The 26,540-nt window shown below is 42.5% G+C and overlaps 1 protein-coding gene across 1 annotated transcript in view; it reads right to left on the bottom strand.

Annotated features, from left to right (window-relative positions):
- Positions 1-26,540, bottom strand: part of LOC311227812 (uncharacterized protein) — a 46,000-nt gene that overhangs the window by 13,174 nt on the left and 6,286 nt on the right. Inside the window, exons 2-8 of the mRNA XM_084313648.1 lie at positions 22,953-23,054; positions 20,706-20,810; positions 20,231-20,334; positions 16,690-16,968; positions 16,174-16,461; positions 8,190-8,471; positions 7,028-7,309 (exon numbers count right to left, since the gene is read on the bottom strand). Of these exons, the coding sequence (XP_084169774.1) occupies positions 7,028-7,309; positions 8,190-8,471; positions 16,174-16,461; positions 16,690-16,968; positions 20,231-20,334; positions 20,706-20,810; positions 22,953-23,054 (1,442 nt within the window). The remainder of the gene's footprint in view (positions 1-7,027; positions 7,310-8,189; positions 8,472-16,173; positions 16,462-16,689; positions 16,969-20,230; positions 20,335-20,705; positions 20,811-22,952; positions 23,055-26,540) is intronic.

Below are 26,540 nucleotides of genomic sequence, written 5' to 3'. Positions count from 1 at the left end.
GAGGTAATACAGTCAACGAAATGTTACCGTAGCTACTAGCTAGCAGAGGAGGAAATGGGAGTCTGAGAGGCGGGGTGTTTAAAGACAATGATAGGCGTTTATTCAACATCCAAGAAGGCTAACATACAACTGTGTTTTACTAACTCCAACCGGGAATATTGCCGCTTTCCCACTGCATGCCATCACCTCCTAACGTTACCGGAGCTACCGGAGCTAATAATAACATTGCCTTAGCTGAAGGTGCGTGACACTAAAATGTCCGTGGGGACCCGGCGCCAACCCATAGATAGTTCCAACTCACCGAATTACTGCTACGTAATCCACCACAGTTGCACTCAATATTTAAATAATGTTAGTCTAAATAAATGTAGACAGATACATAATAATTTCAAGCAGAACACGAATCTTTTCATTAAGAACTGACAATCAGGGAATTTAAACATGGTTGACATTGTTTTTTTGTGTTTATATTAACACCACTTTGGTTGCCTAAGGTTAAATTCATGATATACCATAGATTGCCAGCGCTATTTGTCTATGGAGAAAGTCCCCTTCTTTGCAGGGCTATAACTTTTTAAATTCTATTGCTACATTGCCATTATTAGGGCCCATTCAAAGTCCTATATGTATTGTTCATTGTGTAGCAACGTTAAACTTTTTCATTCACATATTCATAGTAAAGTATGGTCTAATGTATAAGTATGTTTTCATCTCTTTCTGCAGCTTTCTCCAGAACGTGATCTATAGCCCCAAATACATTATATTGATGATGCAATACAGTTTTATGGCAATCAGCGCGATATAAAAAATTACAACTAGACGTACTTCTAGAAGTTACTACACGTCATCTGATGTTGACCGGATGGGCTAGGGGCCGTTTATAATTCCGTGGGCAGCGTTATACCAATCATCTAATGTGGGTCAAATGTTGATAATAGCAGTTAGTATCGAAGACGGTAACGTTACACGCTGAAACTCACCCCAGTCTCCGCGCGCCGTTGGGCGATCATCGTAGAGTTGAAATCTTATCATTATGGGATGTAAATTTACCCGGTCCATCTCCAGCTTGTATAATGGTATATACGTCCAAATCATGTTGTTTATCGAGTTATTGGCAATCGATCACTGTGTAGCGTGACGAGCCAGAGTCGCGGGACCTATAGCGAGCACCCGGAAGTACTACGGACGTAGCACAACCTCTATGCCACTTCCTGTTAAAGCGATTGCGCCGATCGGCCACCAGATGGCGCTCCTGAACCGCCAGAGAGCTCAGTGGGTCCTGCTGGTGGATCTCAGGCCAGCGGAGGGGACATATGAATCCGATCGCAGATTTTTGAAATATTGATATAAGGACGCTGTACAGCGTCCCCCGGCAACTTGAGCATGGCCAGCAATGACGTCAAAACACGTTTCATGGCAGTCAAAGTGTTAAAGAAAGGAAAGTCTAGTGCTGGCTGAGCATATTGTTTGTTTGCACTAAGTTAATACTACAAATGTAGCCTATATTTTTCAGTCAGTTCGGTCTTTGTGTGCCAAACATTATTTAAGGCTGTAAACACTAACACTGTAACCTTTTTTATTTTTTTTAATAAATGAGAAGCATGTTTAGATTTGAGTGTTACATTTTTTTTTATAAAAATTTACGTATATCGAACCGAACTGAAAACCGTGATACGAACCGAACCGTCCATTTTGTGAACCGTCCCACCCCTACCGTTTATATTAAAAATTCAGTGCCCCCGAAATACAAAAAAAAGCCCCCGAAAATCAATTAAGGGGGGCAAAAAAAGCCCTTGAAAAAAAATGTTAATTTCTAACCCTGGCATAGAGGCCTCGCCATGTGCTGTGAATTCAAAGGGGTTGGGGGAGTGTTCATGGCTTTGATCTTAGGCCTCGTGTGTTGTGTGTGTTGTGTGTGTGTGTGTGTGCTGTAGTAATCAATGCTATTGGGACTGTGCTAAATGCTATACACAGTAGAGGTTTTCTAGCATCAGATGTTGTTTGTAGGCCTGTTTGAAGTGTGAGATGGAGGGCATGCCCCTTTTTTTTTTTTTTTTTTTTTTTTACAAGGGCTTGTGTGTGTGTGTGTGCTGTAGTAATCAATGCTATTGGGACTGTGCTAAATGCTATACACAGTGAGTGCAGAGGTTTTCTAGCATCAGATGTTGTTTGTAGGCCTGTTTGAAGTGTGAGATGGAGGGCATGCCCTCCCCCCTTTTTTTTTACAAGGGCTTGTGCGTGTGTGTGTTTCAAAATAAAAGTGCAACGTTTATAGCAGCGGAAAACGTTTATTTTGTACATTATCTAACATTAATATGAACCTAAACTAACTTTAGGTTAGTTGTAACGTTAGTTTAGGTTCGTGTTAACGTTAGATAATGTACAAAATAAACGTATTTCCGGTGCTTTAGACGTCGCTCTTTTATTTTGAAACCCCCTGACCGGAAGTAAAAATGATGCCTCGTTTTCTGCTTACACATCCTGTTCTGCGTTAGCTCCGAGCGTCCAGTAGGTAGTAGTATATTATCAATACCAGCCATTGGATTACTGTTTTCTAAATTGGGGAGGCTTTTAATCGTCAAGGTAAGAGGATTTTAAGTCATGGTATCCATAAACTTCAATCAGTTCAGATCCTTTGAAGGAATGAGAATATCAACAAACCTGTAGAGGGAACGTCAGGGTACTGTCCCGCCTCACCAGTGATGAAGCTAAGCTATGCTAACGGAGCGTCTGTTCCCTAAGCCTAATGCACGCACAGAGACAAAAAAGGTATGCATCTTCTTGTCTAACTCCAGGGAAGATGTTAAATAAGCTAAGTTCCCAAAATGTTGGCGTTATCCTTTAACAGCGGAGCTGTTTTGTAATCTTCACTCGCACACTGCGAGTAAATGATTTTTCCAGTTCGCACACAACATATTATTAGGGGCAAATACGAGGGAAATGCTCGCACTCTAGAGCATATATATAATTATATATATAATTAGTAAACTGTCAGGGGCTTTTCTTGCCCCCCTTAACTGATTTTCGAGGGCATTTGGTCAATTTTCGAGGGCATTTTGCCCCAAGCCCCTGTTCATTTCTAACCCTGACTCCAACCAACCCGGTGTGGCAACTTGACTTTGCGCCTCCTGGCGGCATATAAGAGCAGCAACCTGGTTACCACAAGCACCGTAGCACCAATTCCTGATTAATTGAAAATGGGGGACCCCGATGTAAACAAGACGAACGTCTATTTCTGGTCTGCATCCTCTTAGCAGTTGTTTTGTATTGAGCCGTACTATATTGTATCCATTCTGCAATCTGTTAAAGTTTTCAATCAATTCAATCAAAACCGCAGCATGATCACAGCACGATTACCACGGTAGCAGAGCTCATATTCCTAAGGCCTGCATCTGTATATTCAAATGAATAATCGACTTGTTAATTTTTTTTAATAAAGAATATTAGGGCGGCTAGGTGGTGTAGTGGGCAAGGCGCTCGCCACCAATGCAGGAGACGCTGGGTTCGAGCCCAGCTCTCCGCATTGCTATCAGCTTGGCTAGTCGTTCATACTAACACAATTGGCAGTGTTAGGGGTGGGAAAGCTGATGGGTGGGGATCGGACGTTGTGCACAGCGACTCCTACAGGTCGGTTGGTGCGCCTGCGCAGCAGAATCAGGAAGCGACGGGGGCGGCGTGTCCCTCCCACGCAGACCCCCGCTGCTGAGAGATCGCGCTGTGCAGGTGAAAAGATGTGACGGCTGCTTCCTCGAGTACCGGAGGGGACACGTGGGCTTCGTCCACATTGCAGCCGGCTTGTGGGAGGCATGGCCTAACAGCGTTCGAGACAGGGGAGGGTAGAATTGGACGATACGAAAATTGGGATAAAAAATAAATAAAGAATATTAGATTGTGGCCGTGGGCCTGAATGCGCTGCATGACGGATAGGAGACACGCGACGCCATTGAACTGAATACAACAACAACTGCAACCACCATCCCTCAGGGTAAAACGTAATTGAATAGAGAAAGTATAGTCATGCAGGTCCCTAATGGTAAATACTATTTCCCGTTTCATGCCAAGGAAAATATATCAATTCATGTTTATCACACCTTGTTTGGAGGCGCATTGCTGTGTATGAATGTCCGTTCTATATGCCGCAAACCAACATTAATTTGATCTCCGAGAGACAACCCTTCTCAATCTAGCAGCAATCCTGTGTGTGTTCGCCACACTATGAGGCTATACTTAACTAAATTACAGGTGATCTCTCAGTGTTGTGCGTGGGCTAAACGAACATCTGGCCCTTTGCGCAAGTTATATTTTGGGAAGGGGTGAACTTGGAGTTTTGAATAAAATTCTGCATGCAAAAAAAAGTTCTGCACATGCGTTCCGTTGGTGGTTAACGTACCGTTGCATTCGTTCGGTACACAGCGCGTACTGAAACGAAGGTCCAGTACTGAAATGGTTCAGTACGGATACGTGTACCGTTACACCTCTAGTAACTTCAGAATTAGTGCCGTCAGGCGATAAAAAAAAAAAACGAATTAATTAAGTAATTACCGTAATTTTCGGACTATAAGCCGCACCTTTTTCCCCCATTTTTCGACCCTGCGGCTTATATAACGGTGCGGCTTATATGTGACTCGACGTGACCAAACCCGAAAATGTACAAATCTAAATATTGCTTTTTTGACTGCATTGAAATGTTATTTATCTGTTCCCTTATTTGCTGAACTTAATACAACTTGTAAATGAGTTAATTCTTGTTATTTGTCCGACAGTATTGTGTCCCAATGCTGGTGGGAAGACTGTAATTAAACATTAAAACACCTGCGGCTTATAGTCCAGTGCGGCTTATATATGTACACATTATAAAATTTTGCTGCTGCTGCTTATATTCAGGTGAGGCTTATAGTGCAAAAATTACGGTAATTAATCTAATTAATCGCATAACCATTTTAGGCCCGATATTCTATATTCTATAATCATATTTCAAATTGCATGTGTCCGGATGGCAGAATTCAGTACTGTATCTACAAAACCTTCTGTTTAATCATCTTCCATTTATTCATTTGCTTAGATTTTTCAGGTCTGGTCAATTTTAGCATGTGGTGTTATTCAGTCAAAGATAAAAAAAATAGAAATAAAATTGAATTGATATTCTCATTTGGTTCATTACAATTTACTCAAGCCTAGTAACATACACAGTATTTCTGACACTGGGAATACATTCCCCGAGATCCATAGATGTCCCTAGAATCAGATACCAAGAACATGCAATTGGACCATTTAAAAAAAAGAGTCTGTAAATGTTTATTCTACGTTCTTATGGAATGAATGATTAAAAAAAAAAAAAAAAAAAAAAATTATTTAAAGAAAATAGTGCTGTCAACTGATTAAAGAAAATTAACTACGGTAATTAATCTCACAATTTTCTGTAATTAATCTAGATTTAAAATAGCATTTTTCTACATAAGACCGAAGCTTGTAACAGATATTTACTTGAATAAAATCATGGAATTAATGTAAAATCAACACAAAGAAAGTATATTTAGATTCAAATACTATTTTAATAGCTTTCTTTGAATACAGTTTCTCTCCTGTGAAATACAAATGTTCAACAAAACCATCAACATTGACTCAGCTAGACCTCTTTCTGCGGCGCCAAGATTGAAGATTTTTCACTCGATAGATTAATCTAGATTAATTTATTTTAATGCTTTAATACATTTAAATTAATCTCCAGAGTTAACGCATTCATTTTGACAGCCCTAAAAAGAAAAGAAAAAGAAATAACAAAAAAAATATATTAATTTTGAGTTCATTTTCATAACGTGATAATTTGCTGTGTAATTAATTAATCTAATTAACGCTATAAACTGACAGCCCTATTCAGAGTGTTATCTTTCAAAAGAGACCAGGCTCATGCATGTGCTATAAGTATAAAGCTAAGCTTTGCAAAAAAAGTATGCAGTGCTCAAGTTCAAGTAAAAATATTCACTTTTTTGGGTGCCTGTTAACTCATTGGTGGCCAATAGCGAGTAAACTCATGTTTCGCCGCCAACGATTGAGCGCCAATAATGAGTAAACTTTTTCCTTTGATCCCTGTTCTAAACAGTCATCCGGATCACTCTAGGTGTCCCTGGCTCATTTGCCTACGTTGGAATTGCAATGCCGATCGAATATCACCAGGTGGCAGTATCGCCTACCTTTTGAACTCTGATAGAAAGGGATCAGTAGAGACGATGTCTGAACTGGACTGTCAAGACTCGCTCTGAGGGGGAGGAGCTCTTGCAGAGCAATCGCTAGGAGATCTGCTCGCCTCAAAACCTATAGTTTCCCGTAAACACGAGTAATTACATATAAACGAGTAATCGCGATCGCCGATGGGATCATTGGAATTATTCTTTTTGGAGTACATTCTGGCTAAGGTAAGGTATATTCTATGTCTATTTTACCGAACCTGAAACATGTTTCTGTAACGATCACAGTGTCTTATTTTACCGGACCTAAATCAAGCTATTTCTAACGATCGCACCCCCCCCCCCCCCCCCCCCCCCCTGGATGATTTTGTGAAGGCACATGTGTACATGGTATATACCTTTGATTTGGGAGTATTTGGGGTTTCAGGGGATCAACCAGAACGATTTGAGCTTATTGCATATAACGCGTCTTATCTCGCGATCTATCTATGGAAAAAGACTGGATTATTTTGGTAATGGGCAATGTTTAGCGTGTAATAAACTACAAACTACAGTGTGTAGAAACAAACTATTTTTTTACATGTTGGACTAGAAATAGTGTCTGTCAAATGAGCCATACTATTGTCTCCATAGCTATAATATAGAATATACAATAGCTCCGCAAAGATCGTGAAATATCGTGAAAATGTTCAAAAAAAGCTGGCGCTAGCCAGTGCAGATGGGGAAAGCTTGTGGCCGTCAAAGAGTTAAGAGGTTAATGGTTCAGTAATATTGGACTTAAGATAATTAGGGCTATATATATTTTTTTTATAAATATGTTCTATATTACTTTATAATATTACCTTGAATTGAGGTGCTGGCTAGAGGGTGTCCCTCTCCGTTTTCCACACACTGGCGTTGACAGAAGGACTGGCTCTGGTCCTGCCCATGGAGACCTGCCACAGTGTCTATGCTGATCATGAGTATGGGATGTATGTAGTCTTTTGTATCTGCCTCCTCCAGCCTGTCTTCCACCTGACTGACCAGTAGTTCCTCCTCTTCCTCTTTCTTCAGTGGGGGCTCCGGGTGCTCCTGGCCCAGACTGGGGCTAAACTCCTCTTTACAGACAGAGGGATGCAGGGGATCTGGAGGGAAGGACAGAGGAGAATAGACTCAGTTACATTTGACAAGTAACACTCATCCAAAAATGATATATTATAGGATTGTTCACCACTTCCTTACTTAATACTCTTGTACTAGTCATATTATGCCTTGTACTAGTCATAGTATCTCTTGTACTAGTCATCTTATCTCTTGTACTAGTCATCTTATCTCTTGTACTAGTCATCGTATCTCTTGTACTAGTCATCTTATCTCTTGTACTAGTCATCTCATATATTGTACTAGTCATCTTATCTTGTGTACTATAATATTATGTTAATAAATTAATTATACATTTTTTATTATTATTATTAATAATTAATTAATGTAATGTCATATCTTGTACTAGTCATCTTATCTCTTGTACTAGTCATCTTATCTCTTGTACTAGTCATCGTATCTCTTTTACTAGTCATCTTTATCTCTTATACTAGTCATCGTAACTCTTGTACTAGTCATCCCATATCTTGTACTAGTCATCTTTATCTCTTGTACTAGTCATCTTTATCTCTTGTACTAGTCATCGTAACTCTTGTACTAGTCATCGTATCTCTTGTACTAGTCATCTTTATCTCTTGTACTAGTCATCGTAACTCTTGTACTAGTCATCCCATATCTTGTACTAGTCATATTATTGATAGTTATTTTTTTGTTCATTAATATCTAATATCTTACATTTAAGCTCCTCTGGTCAAAGCCTACCCCCACTCTGGAATGGGCATCGGTGACCAAGCCAGGCCATGCACCCAGAAATACTTTGTAATTGTACTAGTCATCTTATCTCTTGTACTAGTCATCTTATCTCTTGTACTAGACATCGTATCTCTTGTACTAGTCATCTTATCTTGTGTACTATAATATTACCTTGAATTGAGGTGCTGGCTAGAGGGTGTCCCTCTCCGTTTTCCACACACTGGCGTTGACAGAAGGATTGGCTCTGGTCCTGCCCATGGAGACCTGCCACAGTGTCTATGCTGATCATGAGTATGGGATGTATGTAGTCTTTTGTATCTGCCCCCTCCAGCCTGTCTTCCACCTGACTGACCAGTAGTTCCTCCTCTTCCTCTTTCTTCAGTGGGGGCTCCGGGTGCTCCGGGCCCAGACTGGGGCTAAACTCCTCTTTACAGACAGAGAGATGCAGGGGATCTGGAGGGAAGGACAGAGGAGAATAGACTGAATGAATGAATGAATGAAAACTTTATTTAACAGATTGCAGAATGGGTACAATACAGTACGGCTCAATACATACAATTGTTAAGGGGATGCAGACCTGAGAAAGACGTTTGTCTTGTTTCCATCAGGGTCCCCCATTTTCAATTCATATAGACATTTATGACATACACAACATACATGACATTTATGGCATAGGGACATATAGGTATTTGGTACCGATACATTTGTGACATAAGCGGTATTCAAATATACAGTACTGTTACCCCTAGATCCTGACAGAGTATATACATATGATGGGGAGGGGACTGTACATTAGGAGGGGGTGGGTGGGTGGGAGGGAAATATACATACGGCGGGGAGGGAATATATACATGCGGTGGGGAGGAGACTGTATTAGGAGGTGGTGGGGGTTTTGGGCATTTACGGTGGCCAGTTTCGAATTGCAGCCTCCCGTAGGTGCTCTTTAAGAGCGGTTTTGAATGTGGGCAGGGATTCACATTCCTTTACAGCTTTGGGTAGGGCATTCCACATTGTTGTGGCATAATTGCGAAACGTGTTTAGTCCCTTGTTTGAGCCGAATCTGGGTTTAACATGATTTGTTGAGCTTCCTCTGGTGTAGTGGTTGTGGTATTCGCTGACCTTTGGGAAGTATTTTGACATGTACATGGGCACCCCGGTCGTATAGTGTAACTTGTAGACCAGGCCCATTGCAAGTTGCTGTACTCTGTCGTCTACTCTAAGCCATCCTAGGTTGTCAAAGTGGGCAGGGGTGAGGTGGGTTCTGGGGTTCAGGTCAAGTAGTAGTCTGACCAGTTTGTTTTGTGATGTTTGTAATTTTGTTTTAAGCGCCTTTGAGGTGCTTTGGTACCATGAGGTGCACGCATAGTCATAGTACCCTTGAATGAGTGCTCCTGCCAGAGTCTTCAGGGTATTCTTGTTTACCAGAGAGGAGATCCGGTACAAGAATCTAGTTCGTTGGTTGACTTTTTTTATTACATTGGATGCCATTTTGTCACAGGAAAGATTTGCCTCTAGGATGGAACCCAGGTAGGTAATTTCATCTTTCCTTGTGACAATATTGTCACCCACTGTAACTGAGAAGCCGTCGGTCTTGCTGAGTTTGTTATTTGAACCGAAGAGAATGGACTCTGTTTTGCCCATGTGTAATGATAGTTTGTTATCAGCGAGCCATATGCAGATTTTGCCTAGTTCCGTGCTGAGGGTTTTTTCAACCTGCAACTTGTTCTTGTCAGAGACCAGCAGGGCTGAGTCGTCCGCAAACAGGAACAAGTTGCAGTCACAGGCTGACGACATGTCATTTGCATAAATTAGGAAGAGTAGCGGTCCTAGTATGCTTCCTTGTGGAACACCACAGCTCACTGTGAGGGGGGGGGGATAGAGTACCGTTTACCTCTACCATCTGTTCTCTCCCCTCCAGGTAGGATTGCATCCAGCTCACTGATAAGCTATCAAAATCAATTGCTTTTAGCTTGTCCATTAGAATGGAGTGATTGACAGTGTCGAAGGCCTTTTGTAGGTCCAGCATGACCATGCCGCAGTATTTGCCCGCGTCCACCTCTTGTTTGATGTGGTCGTTCAAATAGAGGAGGCATGTCAGTGGAGTGGGACGTTCTGAAGCCAGATTGGAATTCGTAGATTAGATTTTTTTCTGCCAGGTACTTTTCGACCCGTTCGTAGACTATTTTCTCCATGACTTTCGAGATGGAGGTAAGAATAGAAACAGGGCGGTAGTTGCCTGGGTCTAATTTGCTGCCCTTTTTGTGCAGAGGGGTCACTCTCGCAATTTTGAAGTCCTTGGGGACGTGCCCCTGTTTTATAGAGAGGTTTATTATGTGTGTGATGACTGGGGTGATGGCGGCTGCTGCGTCTCTGAGGAATTTGGAGGGGATGTTGTCATGGCCAGTGGCCTTGTTAGGTTGGATAGCGCTCAATTTTTTGAGTACCTCATCGGTTGTTACCATTTCAAGTTTGAAGTCGTCTTTGTGGACCCCTAGGTTTTTGTAGTATGCTACTATGTGTTCTACCCCATAATGCCCTGAGTGGGAGGGTAGTTTGTTTACCAGTGTTGTGGCTATGTTTGTGAAAAAGATTTTTAAGTAATTGGCTACATCCAGCTTGTCTGTGATGAGCGTGTTGTCCGTCTTTATGTTTATGTTTGAGAATCTGGTTTTAAGTTTTTTACTGCAGCCTAGTTGATTATTGAGTAATTTCCAAAGTTTGCAGGGTTTGTTTTTGTTTTCCTCAGTTTTGTCGTTGATGAAATTTCTTTTTGCGGTTCTGATCATGGTGTTTACGTCATTTCTTAGTCTGTTTCTTTGAATTTTTTGTTCAACCACGTGGGCTTAGAGTTCACTGTTTGAGCTTTTGGAAAGCTTTGTCTGACTTTTATGAAGTTCAGAGCATTTTTTGTCTCTGGTTTTCATAGCGGCCAGTATTTCAGTGTGCATCCATGCCTCAGCGCGATTTTTAACCCTGGTGGTTCTTATGGGTGCCATGTTGTTGAGTATTTCTGTGAATTTGGTTTTGAATCCAAGCCATGTTTCTTCAACCTGTGTACCACTGAGTTCATCTGACCAGTCCAAGCTCCCCAGTTCTAGGTTAAAGGCCTCTCTAGAGTAAGTTTTGAGGTCTCTAGATGTGACTGTTTTGTGACAGCCGGCCTTCTGTTTTAGCTTTTTGCGGGTACAGAAAATCATATAATGATCACTTAACCCGCATGCTATCACCCCTTTATTGGAGATCATTGACTTGTCAGAGGTCAAAATGAGGTCAATGGTGGTTTGTGTCGAATCGCATACCCTTGTGGGTTGGGTGATTAGCTGGCTGAAACCGTGCAGATCAGAAAATCTACTGAAGGCCTTGAAGACGGGTGCTGCTTTACGCAGCATATCCGCGTTCCAGTCCCCAATAAGAATTTTTTTTACCCCCTCAACCCCAGCTAAACACCCATCAAGTGTGTCATAAAAGCCACTCTGTTCTGGTGGTCTATAGATTGTGCCTACTAGTACTGGTTTCGCCCTGTCTAATAAGATTTAAATCCAAACAGTTTCAATTTCATCATGGTTAAGGTCAGTACGGTTGATGTATTTGGTATCCTTGTGTATATACACACAGACACCACCTCCATACTGGTTCCTATCCCTCCTGACTATTGAGTAGTTTTCAATTTCAATCTCTGGATCCTGTACAGATGAGTAATTTTGTTTCTGTGAAACACAATATGTTAGCCTTACCGTTTAAAAACAACTGTTTGATTTCAGCCAGTTTAGGTCTCAGGCTATTTGTATTAAGATGAAATATGTGAAGTCCATTTTTGCTGGTAATCAGATTGACGTCGTCACACTTGAGGTAACTCTGTTCATTTGTGTCCTGTCCTGTGGTGGGGGGAGGGGGGGCGTTGTTGCCGTTTGTGCCGTGGGTGGGGAGGGGGGAGGGGTGATTCTTTGTCCTTTGCTGGAGTCTGTATTCCTCTGTGTGAAAGCCTGCGATGTGGGGGGGGGGGGGGGGGCTGGTTGTTTACAGATGTGTCTGATTGTACTCCATTGTGGGGGGGGGGGGGGCTGGTTGTTTACAGATGTGTCTGATTGTACTCCATTGTGGGGGAGGGGGGGGTGCCTTTTGTCCTGGCCCGGGCCCGGGTAGACTAGCTGGCATGGCGGGGCCAGCCAAGCTAACCGTCGGGTCCTCGGTGGTCTCGATGTCCCGCGCCGCGACTCAGTTACATTTGAGAAGTAACTCATCCAAAAATGATATATTATAGGATTGTTGAATGAATGAATGAATGAAAACTTTATTTAACAGATTGCAGAATGGGTACAATACAGTACGGCTCAATACATACAATTGTTAAGGGGATGCAGACCTGAGAAAGACGTTTGTCTTGTTTCCATCAGGGTCCCCCATTTTCAATTCATATAGACATATATGACATACATGACATACAGATAGTCAGTACTGCTACATCTATACATTTATGACATACCAGATTTGCAAATACAGTACTGTTTGTGATACAGAAGGAGTCAAGAAAAGGGAGTATATACATTTGACGTAGAAACTGTACATTGGAGGTTGGGTGGGGGGGGTTGGGTACATTGGGATATTGACAACCATACTGGGTAATTTACATTGGAGGTGGTTGGGGGGGGGGGGGGGGGGGGCGGGGGGCATACTGTATAAACAAGTAACACTGTACATTGAGGGGGGGGGGGAGGAGACACTGTACAAACAAACACAATTGTACATTGAACTATTGACAAAACCATACTAGGTAAATGACTGTACATTGGAGGGGGTTGGAATGATTGGGTTAGGATATTTACAGGGGCCAGTGTTGAATTGCAGTCTCCCGTAGGTGTCCCTTGAGAGAGGTTTTGAAAGTGGGTAGTGATCCACATTCCTTTACAGCTTTGGGTAGGGCGTTCCACATTGATGTGGCATAATTGCGAAACGTGTTTAGTCCCTTATTTGAGCCGAATCTGGGTTTGACATGATTTGTGGAGCTCCCTCTGGTGTTGTGATCGTGGTATTCACTGACCTTTGGGAAGTATTTTGACATGTACATGGGTACCTTGGTCGTGTAGTGTATCTTGTAGACCAGGCCCATTGCAAGTTGTTGTACTCTGTCGTCTACTCTAAGCCATCCTAGGTTGTCGAAGTGGGCAGGGGTGAGGTGGGTTCTAGGAGTAAGGTCAAGCAGTAGTCTGACCAGTTTGTTTTGAGATGTTTGTAATTTTGTTTTTAGCGCCTTTGAGGTGCTTTGGTACCATGAGGTGCAAGCATAGTCGTAGTACCCCTGAATGAGTGCTCCTGCCAGAGTCTTCAGGGTGTTCTTGTTTACCAGAGAGGAGATCCGGTACAAGAATCGAGTTCGTTGGTTGACTTTTTTTATTACATTGGATGCCATTTTGTCACAGGAGAGATTAGCCTCTAGGATGGACCCCAGGTAGGTAATTTCATCTTTCCTTGTGACAATATTTTCACCCACTGTAACTGAGAAGCCGTCGGTCTTGCTGAGTTTGTTATTTGAACCGAAGAGAATGGACTCTGTTTTGCCCATGTGTAATGATAGTTTGTTATCAGCGAGCCATATGCAGATTCTGCCTAGTTCCGAGCTGAGGGTTTTTTCAACCTGTAACTTGTTCTTGTCAGAGACCAGCAGGGCTGAGTCGTCCGCAAACAGGAACAAGTTGCAGTCACAAGCTGACGACATGTCATTTGCATAAATTAGGAACAGTAGCGGTCCTAGTATGCTTCCTTGTGGAACACCACAGCTCACTGTGAGGGGGGGGGATAGGGTACCGTTTACCTCCACCATCTGTTCCCTCCCCTCAAGGTAGGATTGCATCCAGCTCACTGATAGACTATCAAAACCAATTGCTTTTAGCTTGTCAATCAGAATGGAGTGATTGACCGTGTCAAAGGCCTTTTGTAGGTCCAGCATGACCATGCCGCAGTATTTGCCTGCGTCCACCTCTTGTTTGATGTGGTCATTCAAATAGAGAAGGCATGTGTCAGTGGAGTGGGATGTTCTGAAGCCAGATTGGAATTCGTAGATTAGATTTTTTTCCGCTAGGTACTTTTCGACCTGTTCGTAGACTATTTTTTCCATGACTTTCGAGATGGAGGTGAGAATAGAAACAGGGCGGTAGTTGCCTGGGTCTAATTTGCTGCCCTTTTTGTGCAGAGGGGTCACCCTCGCAATTTTGAAGTCCTTGGGGACGTGTCCCTGTTTTATGGAGAGGTTTATTATGTGTGTGATGATTGGTGTGATGGCGGCTGCTGAGTCTCTGAGGAATTTGGAGGGGATGTTGTCATGGCCAGTGGCCTTGTTAGGTTGGAGGGCGCTCAGTTTATTGAGTACCTCATCTGTTGTTACCGTTTCCAGCTTGAAGTCGTCCTTGCGGACCCCTAGGTTTTTGTAGAAAGCTACTATGTGTTCTACCCCATAAAGCCCTGAGTGGGAGGGTAGTTTGTTTACCAGTGTTGTGGCTATGTTTGTGAAGAAAATGTTTAAGTAATTGGCTACATCCAGCTTGTCTGTGATGAGCGTGTTGTCAGTTTTTATGTTTATGTTTGAGAATCTGGTTTTAAGTTTTTTACTGCATCCTAGTTGATTATTGAGTAATTTCCAAAGTTCACGTGGTTTGTTTTTGTTTTCCTCAGTTTTGTCATTGATGAAATTCTTTTTTGCAGTTTTGATCATGGAGTTTACGTCGTTTCTTAGTCTGTTTCTTTCTAGTTTGAGTTCAGTCACGTGGGCTTGGAGTTCACTGCTCGTGCTTTTAGTAAGCTTTGACTGACTTTTACGAAACTCAGAGCATTTTTTGTCTCTGGTTTTCATAGCGGCCAGTATTTCGGAGTGCATCCACGGCTCAGCGCGATTTTTTACCCTGGTGGTTCTTAGGGGGGCCATGCCGTTTAGTATTGCTGAGAATTTGGTTTTGAAACCAAGCCATGTTTCGTCAACCAGTGTACCATTGAGTTCATCTGACCAGTCCAGACTCTCCAGTTCAAGGTTGAAGGCCTCGCTAGAGTAGGTTTTGAGGTCTCTAGATGTGACTGTTTTGTGGCAGCCAGCCTTTTGTTTTAGTTTTTTTCGGGTACAGAATATCATATAATGATCACTTAACCCACATGCTATAACCCCTTTATTTGAGATCTTGGACTTGTCGGAGGTCAGAATGAGGTCAATGGTAGTCTGAGTTGATTCACATACACGTGTGGGTTGGGTGATTAGCTGGCTGAGGCCATGCAGATCACAAAACCTACTGAAGGCCTTGAAGACGGGTGCATCTTTTCGTTGCATATCCGTGTTCCAGTCTCCAATAAGAATTTTGTCTACATCCTCAACTCCAGCTAAACACCCATCCATTGTATCATAAAAGCCACTATGATCTGGCGGCCTGTAGACTGTGCCAACCAGTAGGGATTTCGCCCTTTCGAATAGGATTTCCACCCATACAGTTTCAATTGATTTATGATTCAGGTCATTTCTGTTGATGAATTTTGTGTCCTTGTGTATGTACATACAGACACCACCTCCATGTTTGTTCCTATCATTCCTGATTATTGAGTAGTTCTCAATCTCTATCTCTGGATCTTTTACAGAATCGTCGAGCTTAGTTTCTGAGAAGCACAGTATGTTTGCCTTACCATTTATGAATATTTGCTTGATTTCATCCAATTTGTTTTTTAAGCTGTTAATGTTAATGTGAAAAATGTTCAGTCCATTGGCGTTGGTTATTTCATTTATGTTGGCAGGTTCGAAGTATTGTCCGTTTGTAATCTGTTCCTCTGTGTTGTTGTGGGTGGGAAGGGGGGAGGGGGGCGTCGGGTCCCGCGCCGTGTTGGAACAACAAAGAAGGGGGGAGGGGGGTGTCGGGTCCCGCGCCGTGCTGGGACAACAAAGGACTCGTTCCTGGTTGTTTTTGTTGTTAGCTCTGCTAGCTAGCCGGCTATCGGGCGTCGAGATGTTTACATCCCGCGTCGAGATGGTCGTCATGGTTTCGACCCTCGGTTCACCTCCTCTCGTCACTGCCTCACGTGTGCTCTTGTACTAGTCATATTATGCCTTGTACTAGTCATAGTATCTCTTGTACTAGTCATCTTATCTCTTGTACTAGTCATCTTATCTTGTGTACTATAATATTACCTTGAATTGAGGTGCTGGCTAGAGGGTGTCCCTCTCCGTTTTCCACACACTGGTTTTGACAGAGGGACTGGCTCTGGTCCTGCCCATGGAGACCTGCCACAGTGTCTATGCTGATCATGAGCATGGGATGTATGTACCGGTAGTCTTTTGTATCTGCCTCCTCCAGCCTGTCTTCCACCTGACTGACCAGTAGTTCCTCCTCTTCCTCTTTCTTCAGTGGGGGCTCCGGGTGCTCCTGGCCCAGACTGGGGCTAAACTCCTCTTTACAGACAGAGGGATGCAGGGGATCTGGAGGAAAGGACAGAGGAGAATAGACTCAGTTACATTTGAGAAGTAACACTCATCCAAAAATGATATATTATAGGATTGTTCACCACTTCCTTACTTAATACTCTTGTACTAGTCATATTATCTCTTGTACTAGTCATCTTATCTCTTGTACTAGTCATCTTATCTCTTGTACTAGTCATCGTATCTCTTGTACTAGTCATCTTATCTTGTGTACTATAATATTACCTTGAATTGAGGTGCTGGCTAGAGGGTGTCCCTCTCCATTTTCCACACACTGGTTTTGACAGAGGGACTGGCTCTGGTCCTGCCCATGGAGACCTGCCACAGTGTCTATGCTGATCATGAGTATGGGATGTATGTAGTCTTTTGTATCTGCCTCCTCCAGCCTGTCTTCCACCTGACTGACCAGTAGTTCCTCCTTTTCCTCTTTCTTCAGTGGGGGCTCCGGGTGCTCCTGGCCCAGACTGGGGCTAAAATCCTCTTTACAGGCAGAGGACCCGTGTTCTGGGGGGGGGGGGGGGGGGGGGGGCAGATGAATACCACAGCCCTGTCAGATGTCTGCATACAAATCTGAACATAACATTTTTTCACAAAGGCTGCCAAAGTCTCTATATATTTGTTACTAGTCTTTTTATAAATAGTTGTAGGGTCACCACATTGGCAACACTGACATGTTTGAATGCCTTACTCACACGGGTCAGATGATTAAAAAAGAAAATCCAAAAAATAAAATATATATATATTTTTTTTTGTGCAGTCAGGCCACTGAACTTAGAAGCAGGCCAGGCCAGTGTTTCTAGTTGCACCAGCGCAATAGTTAGATAACCTAGGTGGGGAACAACCAGGAGATCACTGCAACTCACACAAGTTGGAGAACTATCTCTCTCTCTCTTTCTCTTGCTCTCACACACACACACACACACAGGGAGCCGCAAGTGATTGGTGGAGGCGGGACCCTTACAAAAAACTGCTAATCATTGACACATGCTAGCCTGTAATAATCCCCCCCAGATAAATCTACTTTGCATTTGATATATTGCAAATATATGCCATCACACACACTGGCATTTAAAGGGTTAGAATTATAAAATGAATATGTGGTGTTATGATCAGGGCTGAAGTTGAATAAAATGTTGTATTTATCAATTACAAAAAAACAGAAAATCCATACAAATCTGTGTTGTTGCTAATCATACATATGCTAGCCTGTTTTTTAACAATAATTTGTGATGCCATCACAAACACTGGCATTTAAAGGGTACAAATAAAAAAAAATCCTGCACCAGAATGCAGGAAATTAAGTCTTTGTAACAAAAAAAATCCTGGTGGGGGACCCCCAAGTTTCAAGTTTCTTTAATAGTTGTCATACAGAAGTACAGAATACTTTTATACAAAATGCTTCTTTCTGTTACGCTCCAGAGACTGCTTAAAAAGTGGCCTGACTGGGACTATATTTTGCACTATATTTCCTGGCCTGAATGATTTCCCCAGTCCGGCCCTGGTTAAAAGCCTCCAATGCTTATTAGTGTGTGTGCGTTTGAACGTTTGCATGTTTCAACCATACATTTCCATTTATATAAAAAATAAAAGATTTTTTTTTTTTTTTTATACCTCCTATAATAGTGGGGGTCGCGGCTCTCTGACACCGTTTTTTTTGGGTCACGGCCTGAAAAGTTTGGGAACCCCTGTTCTAGTCTACCCCATGCATAAGCATCTTCATCTTTGCTTTCTGACATGTATTTCTCCATTCTTTTTTTGTATCTACTTTTTCTCCCCATTTTTCTCCCGTCCCCAATTTCGTATTGTCCAATTCTACCCTCCCCTGTCTCGAACGTTGTTAGGCCATGCCTCCCACAAGCCGGCTGCAATGTGGACGAAGCCCTCCGGTACTCGAGGAGGCAGCCGTCGCATCTTTTCACCTGCGAGGGTCTGCGTGGGAGGGACCCGCCGCCCTCGTCGCTTCCTGATTCTACTGCGCAGGCGCACCAACTGACCTGTAGGAGTCGCTGTCCACAATGTCCGATCCCCACCCACCAGCTTCCCACCCCCTAATACTGCCAATTGTATTAGTATGAACGACCAGCCAAGCTGGTAGCAACGCCGAGAGCTGGGCTCGAACCCAGCATCTCCTGCGTTGGTGGCGAGCGCCTTGCCCACTGCGCCACCTAGCCGCCCCGTATTTCTCCATTCTGACTTCATTTTAGTTCAGTCATTTTAGTCCTCTCTCTAATTTTTTTCTCAGTCTCCTGCCTTAGACCTACAATTGCATTTAATGATTAGTTGAGCTGATAGATGCAACAGCAGCCCTATATATATCCTGTTGTCCACGATATACAGTATACATATGGTTAAAAAAAAGAAAAACAAATGTAGATAAAAAGTTTCAAAAAAATATATTTTTTTATGAAATAGCACATTGACAACTGTTTCACAAGGTAGTGGTGTACAATAATATGTCATATAACATTGTAATTTGCACAGAAAAAACAAATACCGTCAAATACTGTTATACCTAGGGATGCCCCGATCGATCGGCCACCGATCGTTATCGGCCGATAATCAGTATAAATATGCGATCGGTGATAATGCTTTATTTTCGCCGATCGTCAAATCCGATCGAAAAACATGATCCAATTCTGAGCGGAGATCTCACTCGCTGAGTTCCGTCTGACACACGGAGAGAGCAGCGGCGTCTGCTCCTCCTCCTCCTCCAGCCCCTCCCGCACCCGTGTACTGTAAACACTAGTATAGTCTAGTCTAGTGGGACACTGGGACCTCCGTGAGCTAACGTTAGCTACCGTTACAAAATGACCCAGTCAACTATTCACTTTTAGTTTAATACATGATGAGGCATTGTCTAACCCTAACGGTATCTAGCCGGCTAGCTACTGATAGCTCCTGATATCAACAAATGCTCCAGCAAGTCTAGTAGTGCATGATGGCTCACGTTAGCTCACTGTTCAAAACAAAACGTCCCATTAAACTAAATAGTTCACTGAGGCATTGTCTTAACGTTATATAGCCGGCTAGCAGTAGCTACAGATAGCTCCTGATATCAATGTCTTATAACACTGATTCGATGCGTATTCGAGCTGAGGGCATGTTGAATGTGATCAATAAGGTCCAGCTGCAGCTCCGGAGAATCCTGGCCGTAGCTGGAGGCTACTCGAGTACACACAGACAGTGGAGCTGTTTGCAGATAGCGAGCATTTTGACTTGTTGCGTGGTGGCGATGTCTCGGAGATAATACAACTACAAGTATGATTATATTGTAGAAATCGTCGGAAAGGAGAGACGCACAATTTCTATCTTGCGACAACACCAAGTAGTGTGTAATTTATTATCTTCTTAGCACAAGTGACAGCTGTCAGATCTATGCCGTGCTAAACTCTGACAGCTCCTTGTCACCAAAACCTTTTATGAATGACATTCCACCAGCGCGTCTTCTCTAAGCCCAACCCCATTAAAGTGACAGTGCCCCATCAATACATCAAAACAATCTAATGGTGAATTATGTCCATAGCACCCACTACAATATATATTTTTTTTTAAATTATATAAAATATATATATATTTTTTATCAAAAACGATCGATATCGGATCGGTATCGGCCGATATGGCTCAAGACGATCTGTGACAAAAAACGTGATCGGGGCATCCCTAGTTATACCAGAAAAATATCAAAACCACCAACATTGTGGCTCCATCACCCTGCCGTACTGACCCACCTTCATAAGTGTCTCCACCGCCTGCCGTACTGACCCACCTTCATAAGTGTCTCCACCGCCTGGGACATTGTGGCTCATCTCATCGACACTTTCAAGGCCATTTCTGCATGCTGGGCTGTGTGGGACACCACACTCTACTAACCTATGGACAGTTTAAAACCATGATCACAAACAACCCTGCTTCAATGTGTAACTGTTTTCACTGATCTTTCTTTATTTTCATCTGTGTTTTGTCCTATTTGTTTGAACTTACTCTGTCATTCAAAATCATTGTAAAAGAGGGCAAACTCAACGGTTCTTTGAGTTTAAATAAAGGTTTGAAAGAAAAGAAAACAAAGAAAGAAAATCCCAAATAGTCTCATTTCTATATTTTGCACAGCTTGCAGTACAACAAAATGTGAAAAAGTCTAGGGGTGCACAAACATTTCTTGCCATGGCAAATAACTTTTTTTTTCACTGTATATATATTATCACAGTGTAGCCACTGTATATTTTATTAATCAAATGACTTACTGAATGTGGAGCGGAGGCCAGTAGTCTTCATCCTCTGTCCTTTCCTCAAATGATCTTGATTCATCATCCTCTCCACTGTCCCGTGTCACATATGGCCCATCCATGCTGCAACAAATAAGGTGAGTAGTATCAGAATAAATGTTCATCATCAAGTCAAGTCAAGAGTTTTATTTGTCACGGCATACAAGTATACAATGAAATGCGGGTGGTCTTGCCCGCAACGATGTGCAATACAGTAGTAACAACATATAATAGAATCCAATAAAACAACATTGTGCAATAAACAGTAACATAGTAGGGCATATCGGTATTTGTACATAAGTTATTTACAGAGCATGGAGGACATGCTAGGTCCTGTGGTAGTGCATACACTGTTAGTTACGGATGAGGCACTGGGTCTTTCTGTACATTGCTATTTTATACAATCTCAGGTTATACTATACTATTTTTAAAGTGACCTTTCCTTAGTGGCCATAACCATAAGTGTGGGCGTGTGCAGCATGAGTGTGTGCTTGCTCATGTTAAAAGTGGCTGCTAGTGTGTGAGCGTGTACAGTGTGCGTGTCGTGTGTGTGCTCATGTGTGCTTGTGTGTGGAGAGTTCAGTGTTCAAGGCTCTGATGGCCTGGGGGAAGAAGCTGAGCCGAAGCCTCTCTGTCCTAGTAGCTGGGGTTCGCAGGCGTCTGCCTGACCGCAGCAGCATGAACAGGCTGTTGTTGGGGTGGTGTGGGTCTTTCATTATTCTGCAGGCTCTGGATTTGCACCTCGTTGTATAGAACCTGCAGGGGTGGTAGTGCAATACCTGTGGTACGCTCTGCTGAGCGCACCACTCTCTGTAGGGCCTTCTTGTCCTGTACCGTGCTGTTTCCATACCAGGCAGTGATGTTTCCAGTCAAGATGCTCTCTACAGCTCCGGAGTAGAAGGACTGGAGTATCTTCCCAGATACTCTGAACGTCCTTAACTGTCTCAGGTGGTAGAGGTGCTGCTTCGCCTTTTTTACGACTGAGTCTATGTGTGTTGACCATGTCAGATCCTCTGAGATGTGGACCCCCAGGTACTTAAAGCTGCTCACCCTGTCCACGGTAGCCCCGTTTATCCTCAGTGGTGTGTGTGTCTCCTGCTGTCCTCTCCTGTAATCCACGATCAGCTCCTTGGTTTTACCAATGTTCAGGAGCAGGCTGTTATCCTGGCACCAGCGTTCCAGTACCTCAACCTCCTCCCGGTAGGCCTTCTCGTCGTTGTCCGAGATCAGCCCCACCACCACTGCGTCGTCTGCAAACTTCACTATGGAGTTGGAGCTGAACTTGGTGTGTGTATAGTGAGTACAGCAGGGGGCTCAGAACACAGCCCTGGGGGGACCCGATGCTCAGGGTGATGGTGTTGGAGGTCTGACCCCCCACCCTGACCGCCTGGGGCCTTTCGCTCAGAAAGTCCAGTATCCAGGCACTCAGAGCGGAGCTCAGACCCAGCTCGATCAGCTTGTCCACCAGTCTGGTGGGGACTATGGTGTTGAACGCTGAGCTATAGTCAATGAACAACAGTCTCACATAGCCCCCCTTCTGGCGGTCAAGGTGATATCTGAAAGATCCTATTCAATATTCGAAAAATCCTGACATGGAATTATCCCAACATGGAAAAATCATGGAATTATGGATAGTTTTAAACTGTGATCACAAAAGACTGTTTTGATGTGTTAACCGATTCTCTTTTTGTTTTATCTTGTTTATTTAATTTGTCTGCATCACTCGAGATCAGTGTAAATGTGGGCAACCTCAATGATCCAATGTTAACGAGATTCAAATAAAGGTTTTAATACAAATTTGGATATCTCATTTCATTTCAGGCAACTGAGGTTTCCCTTGTTTACAGTCACATTGAGTGTAGCCTATAATTAAAAGCCAAAAACTCTGGGGACTTTTAAGGACTGGAAATTTGCAAAGGATGACAAAATAGACTCACCTATTTCACTTGTAACAGTCAACCAAAAACATGCTACCATAACTACGTATTTTTTTCTTCTTCTCAATCCTACAATTATGTGACATGCTGGTGCAGAAAGCTATTCACAGCACTTATGATTTCTAAAATGATTAAGCCCAAGATGGTACATTCGTCAAGTGGTCCTGTGACAAGTGTAAAGGTCTGGGGAGAACCCAGCAGATCTACAGCTTGGCATAATGTTTCAGCTTTCCAAATAGGCACATTTTAGTTGTAGTCATTACTTTTCCATAGTAAATATTAGCCTCACCTGTTGCACAGTGACTCCTGTCCTATAATGGACAATGCAGGAGGAGATGCTGGCCTCTTTCGTCTCTTTCTTGGTCCAGACTTTGAGGGGCTTCTCTCATAACTGGGAGGCACGTTAAACTTGGAATAAGTAGGCAACCAAGCTATGGTAAAGGTGCATTCATTTTACAACACATTTCAAAACTGGCTAACAAACTAGCAAAAGTAATCCAGCATTAATTCAAAGCCGACCTGGTACAACAAAACTGGCAACTCTCTAATTTCACTACTGCATAGCTGTAAATATTTTACTTGCTAATGTATGTGTAGGCCAACGTTAGTCAGCAGCAGAGTTAGGTACTGGAACCCTATTTGTTAGGATTATTTTTATTACATCACTGAATTATGTGAATATTTTTTTTTTGTATTTTTTTTTTTGTATTATTTTTTAAACAAACACATAAACAAACATGACAACACACGATAAAATGGTAAATGGCTGCTTTTTTATATAGCGCTTTTATCCAAAGCGCTTTACAATTTGTTACTCACATTTTACCCATTCACTCACACATTCACTCACACATTCACACACCGACGGCGGAGGCAATCATGCAAGGTGCCAACCTGCTCATCGGGAGCAATTAGGGGTTAAGTGTCTTGCTCAAGGACACATCGACACGCTGACCGGGAGGAGTGGGAATCGAACCGGGAACCTCCGGATTGCCAGACGACTGCTCTACCTCCCGAGCCACTGTCGCCCCACGATAAGATATACAAGCATTAGTTGACAGTGCACATCCAATGAGATCACATTTTAGTTAATTGTCTTATATAGGATATACCCTTAATACCCGTTATCTAAAAACCTACACACATATGCTCTAGCTCGTACCCCCCCCCCTCCCGGACCCCCCATTGGATAATCCATCCATTTTCCCTCGCTCCTAACCAGACATTACCATTATATGCTAGCTTTTATTTTCTCCACCACTTCTAACCACAATGTCATTTTGGATTCATTGAGACCCAAAATTCTTGCTGTAGATATTTCTTGATAGATCACATCGAGATATGTAATAATCCAGACCTTTCGGCACATTTTTTCCCGGTTGGAACCATCGTGATGCTATCAGCTTTTTAGCCACTGTGATACCCGATAAAACCAATCTCTTTGGCTGTGGATGTACTGCACACTCAAAAACATCATTCAGCAGTAATACAGAGGGGTGTACAGGTATATTCCAAGTTAAGAGATTTGATAATTGCTGGGTCACCTCTTTCCAGAATATCTTAACTGGTGGGCAGTCCAGGCAGTACATGTGCATAAATGTCCCCTCGTCCCCATTTGTACATAAGGAGCATTTGGAGTCTTGTATAAGACCCATTTTTTTCCAGTCTTATAGGAGTCAAGTATGTCCTGTGAATATAGTTAAGATTGATTTGTTGATGGTCCGGGTTCCTTGATGCGAGTCGAACATTTGCCCAGGCTTCTTGCCAATCAAAATCACTTTCCAGGTCTGGTATATCCCTCCTCCAGACGGAGTCTAGGTGGAGGGTTTCATATGAGGACGTTAGTAATTGATGATAAAAATCTGAAACAAAACCTCTTGATGTCGCTCTTTCATAGAAGAATTTGTGGTATCTGTGGTGTTCAATTGGTTTCTCTAATGGAACACCTTGAGTCTTCAAACATAACAATAACTGTATGTAAAAAAGATGCGTGGACTTGGTGAGATTAAATCTTTTCCGTATTTCTTCATAACTACAAAAACCCTGTTTGTTAAAAACATCCCCTAATGAGTGTATGGCCTTGCTTTTCCCATATAGGGAATCTTATAGGTCGTTTTCCAATCAAGAGTGCATTGTTATTGAATAAGAGAGTATGATTGTGCCATTTATGTGGGTTAGGATATTTTTTTTGTGTTTCACGCCATATCCGGATCGCATGAGTAATTATTAGGGGTGGGAATCACCAGTTTCATCATGATACGATACGATATCGATTCTTTGGACAACGATACGATATTTGCCGATATCACAAAGTCTCTCACGATACAATACGATTAGATTAGATTCAGGTGCCTGCAATCGATATGAGATGATATCATATGCCCATTTAACACAATCAGTAACATTTAGATCAACTAAAAAAAGGTAACGAAAATATCATTTGACATTTGTATTTTTGAGCTCTTCCAGACATTTAAAGGAAAATCAATCTATTGTTTTTAATACAAATAGACATCCTGTTCACTGTAAAGTGCCACGTTTTGATATATTGAGCTTTAAACTTTAAGCTCCATTTTTTGGAACTCAAAACTCAACCTAAAACCCCTCCCTACCTCCCTCTCCCAAACCGTTCCTACAACAATTTGTTGATGTTGCATGATCATGTATAGGCCTACATTTATTATGTATTATATTGTTTATGTTTAAATAACCTTTAAACATCAAACTCCTCTGACCTCATTATTTCCAAAGACGCGCGCACACACACACACACACACAGAAAGGGAGAATGCTATGCTGTAACGTCTACACACACGGAGCTACTGCTGTTGTTCTTGGGCGGATATGAGACTCGCCACAGGATTTTCAAAATAAGAGTATCGATATGAATCGATCTTATTACATTGCATCGATCCGATTCGATTGTTGATAATTACATCGATGTATCGATCTGGATCGATGTATCGTCCCACCCCTAGTAATTATGGGGCCAAATTTACGTTCGCAATGCTTAATTGATAGTTTAGTGTATGCTATGTCCTTCAGTCTATGTGGGGCTACTATGTTTTCTTCTAATTTTCTCCAGGGCCCTCATTCATCAATAGTGTGCGTAGAACATTTCTATTTCCACACGTAAGCACGGAATGTAGAACTAGTGTACGCACAGGGAAGTCGGGATTCATCACACGGTGCGTACGCAGGCTCTATGCTCCTCCGTGTTGATGAATACCACTTTGTTCTACCGTCAATGCTCGTGCATGATTATCCATATATGGTCATGAAAATGAGGAAACACCCCCCATGGGATGTGAAATAATGGACTGACCCGAGCGGGACTCTGAGAAACTCCACGGAGAATTCACTGCTGTCGAACCAAGAAGACACTATCGCGTATTATGGGATAAATAAAAGGCGGATTTGTAAACGGTGATGTCAGATATCAACGGCTCCCTAAGACCATTGCTGCAATTCTGCCTGGACAGCTCAAAATACTAATAAAGACCGTTCGTTGACCACTGTTTGGCGTTGGTTACTTGTGTGTCATTATAACCGTGCTGTAATATGAATGCCTTTATTAGTTGTGTTCGATTGGCTATATGATTTTTAGAGGCATCTATTTTGTTGTCGGCTAATAAAGACCGCGCTGGAATATGACTGCCTTTTCCCGTGTTGTTTGATTAATACCCAGGGATTAAAGTTCTCCTCAATTTGATTCCAAATCGCGATGGATCTCCCGTCAATTTTCTACCTGCTGCATATGATTTCTAGAGGCATACTACAATCTATTTTGATGTCAGTATTGGGTAGCCTATACATAAACAATAATACGAGAGCATATAATACAAGAACAATGAATCTTACTGCCATGTATGATGTA

This window comes from Notolepis coatsorum (genome assembly GCF_963971535.1).
Source record: "Notolepis coatsorum genome assembly, chromosome: 4".
Taxonomy (NCBI): Eukaryota; Metazoa; Chordata; class Actinopteri; order Aulopiformes; family Paralepididae; genus Notolepis; species Notolepis coatsorum.
This window is presented reverse-complemented; position numbering and strand designations above follow the sequence as displayed.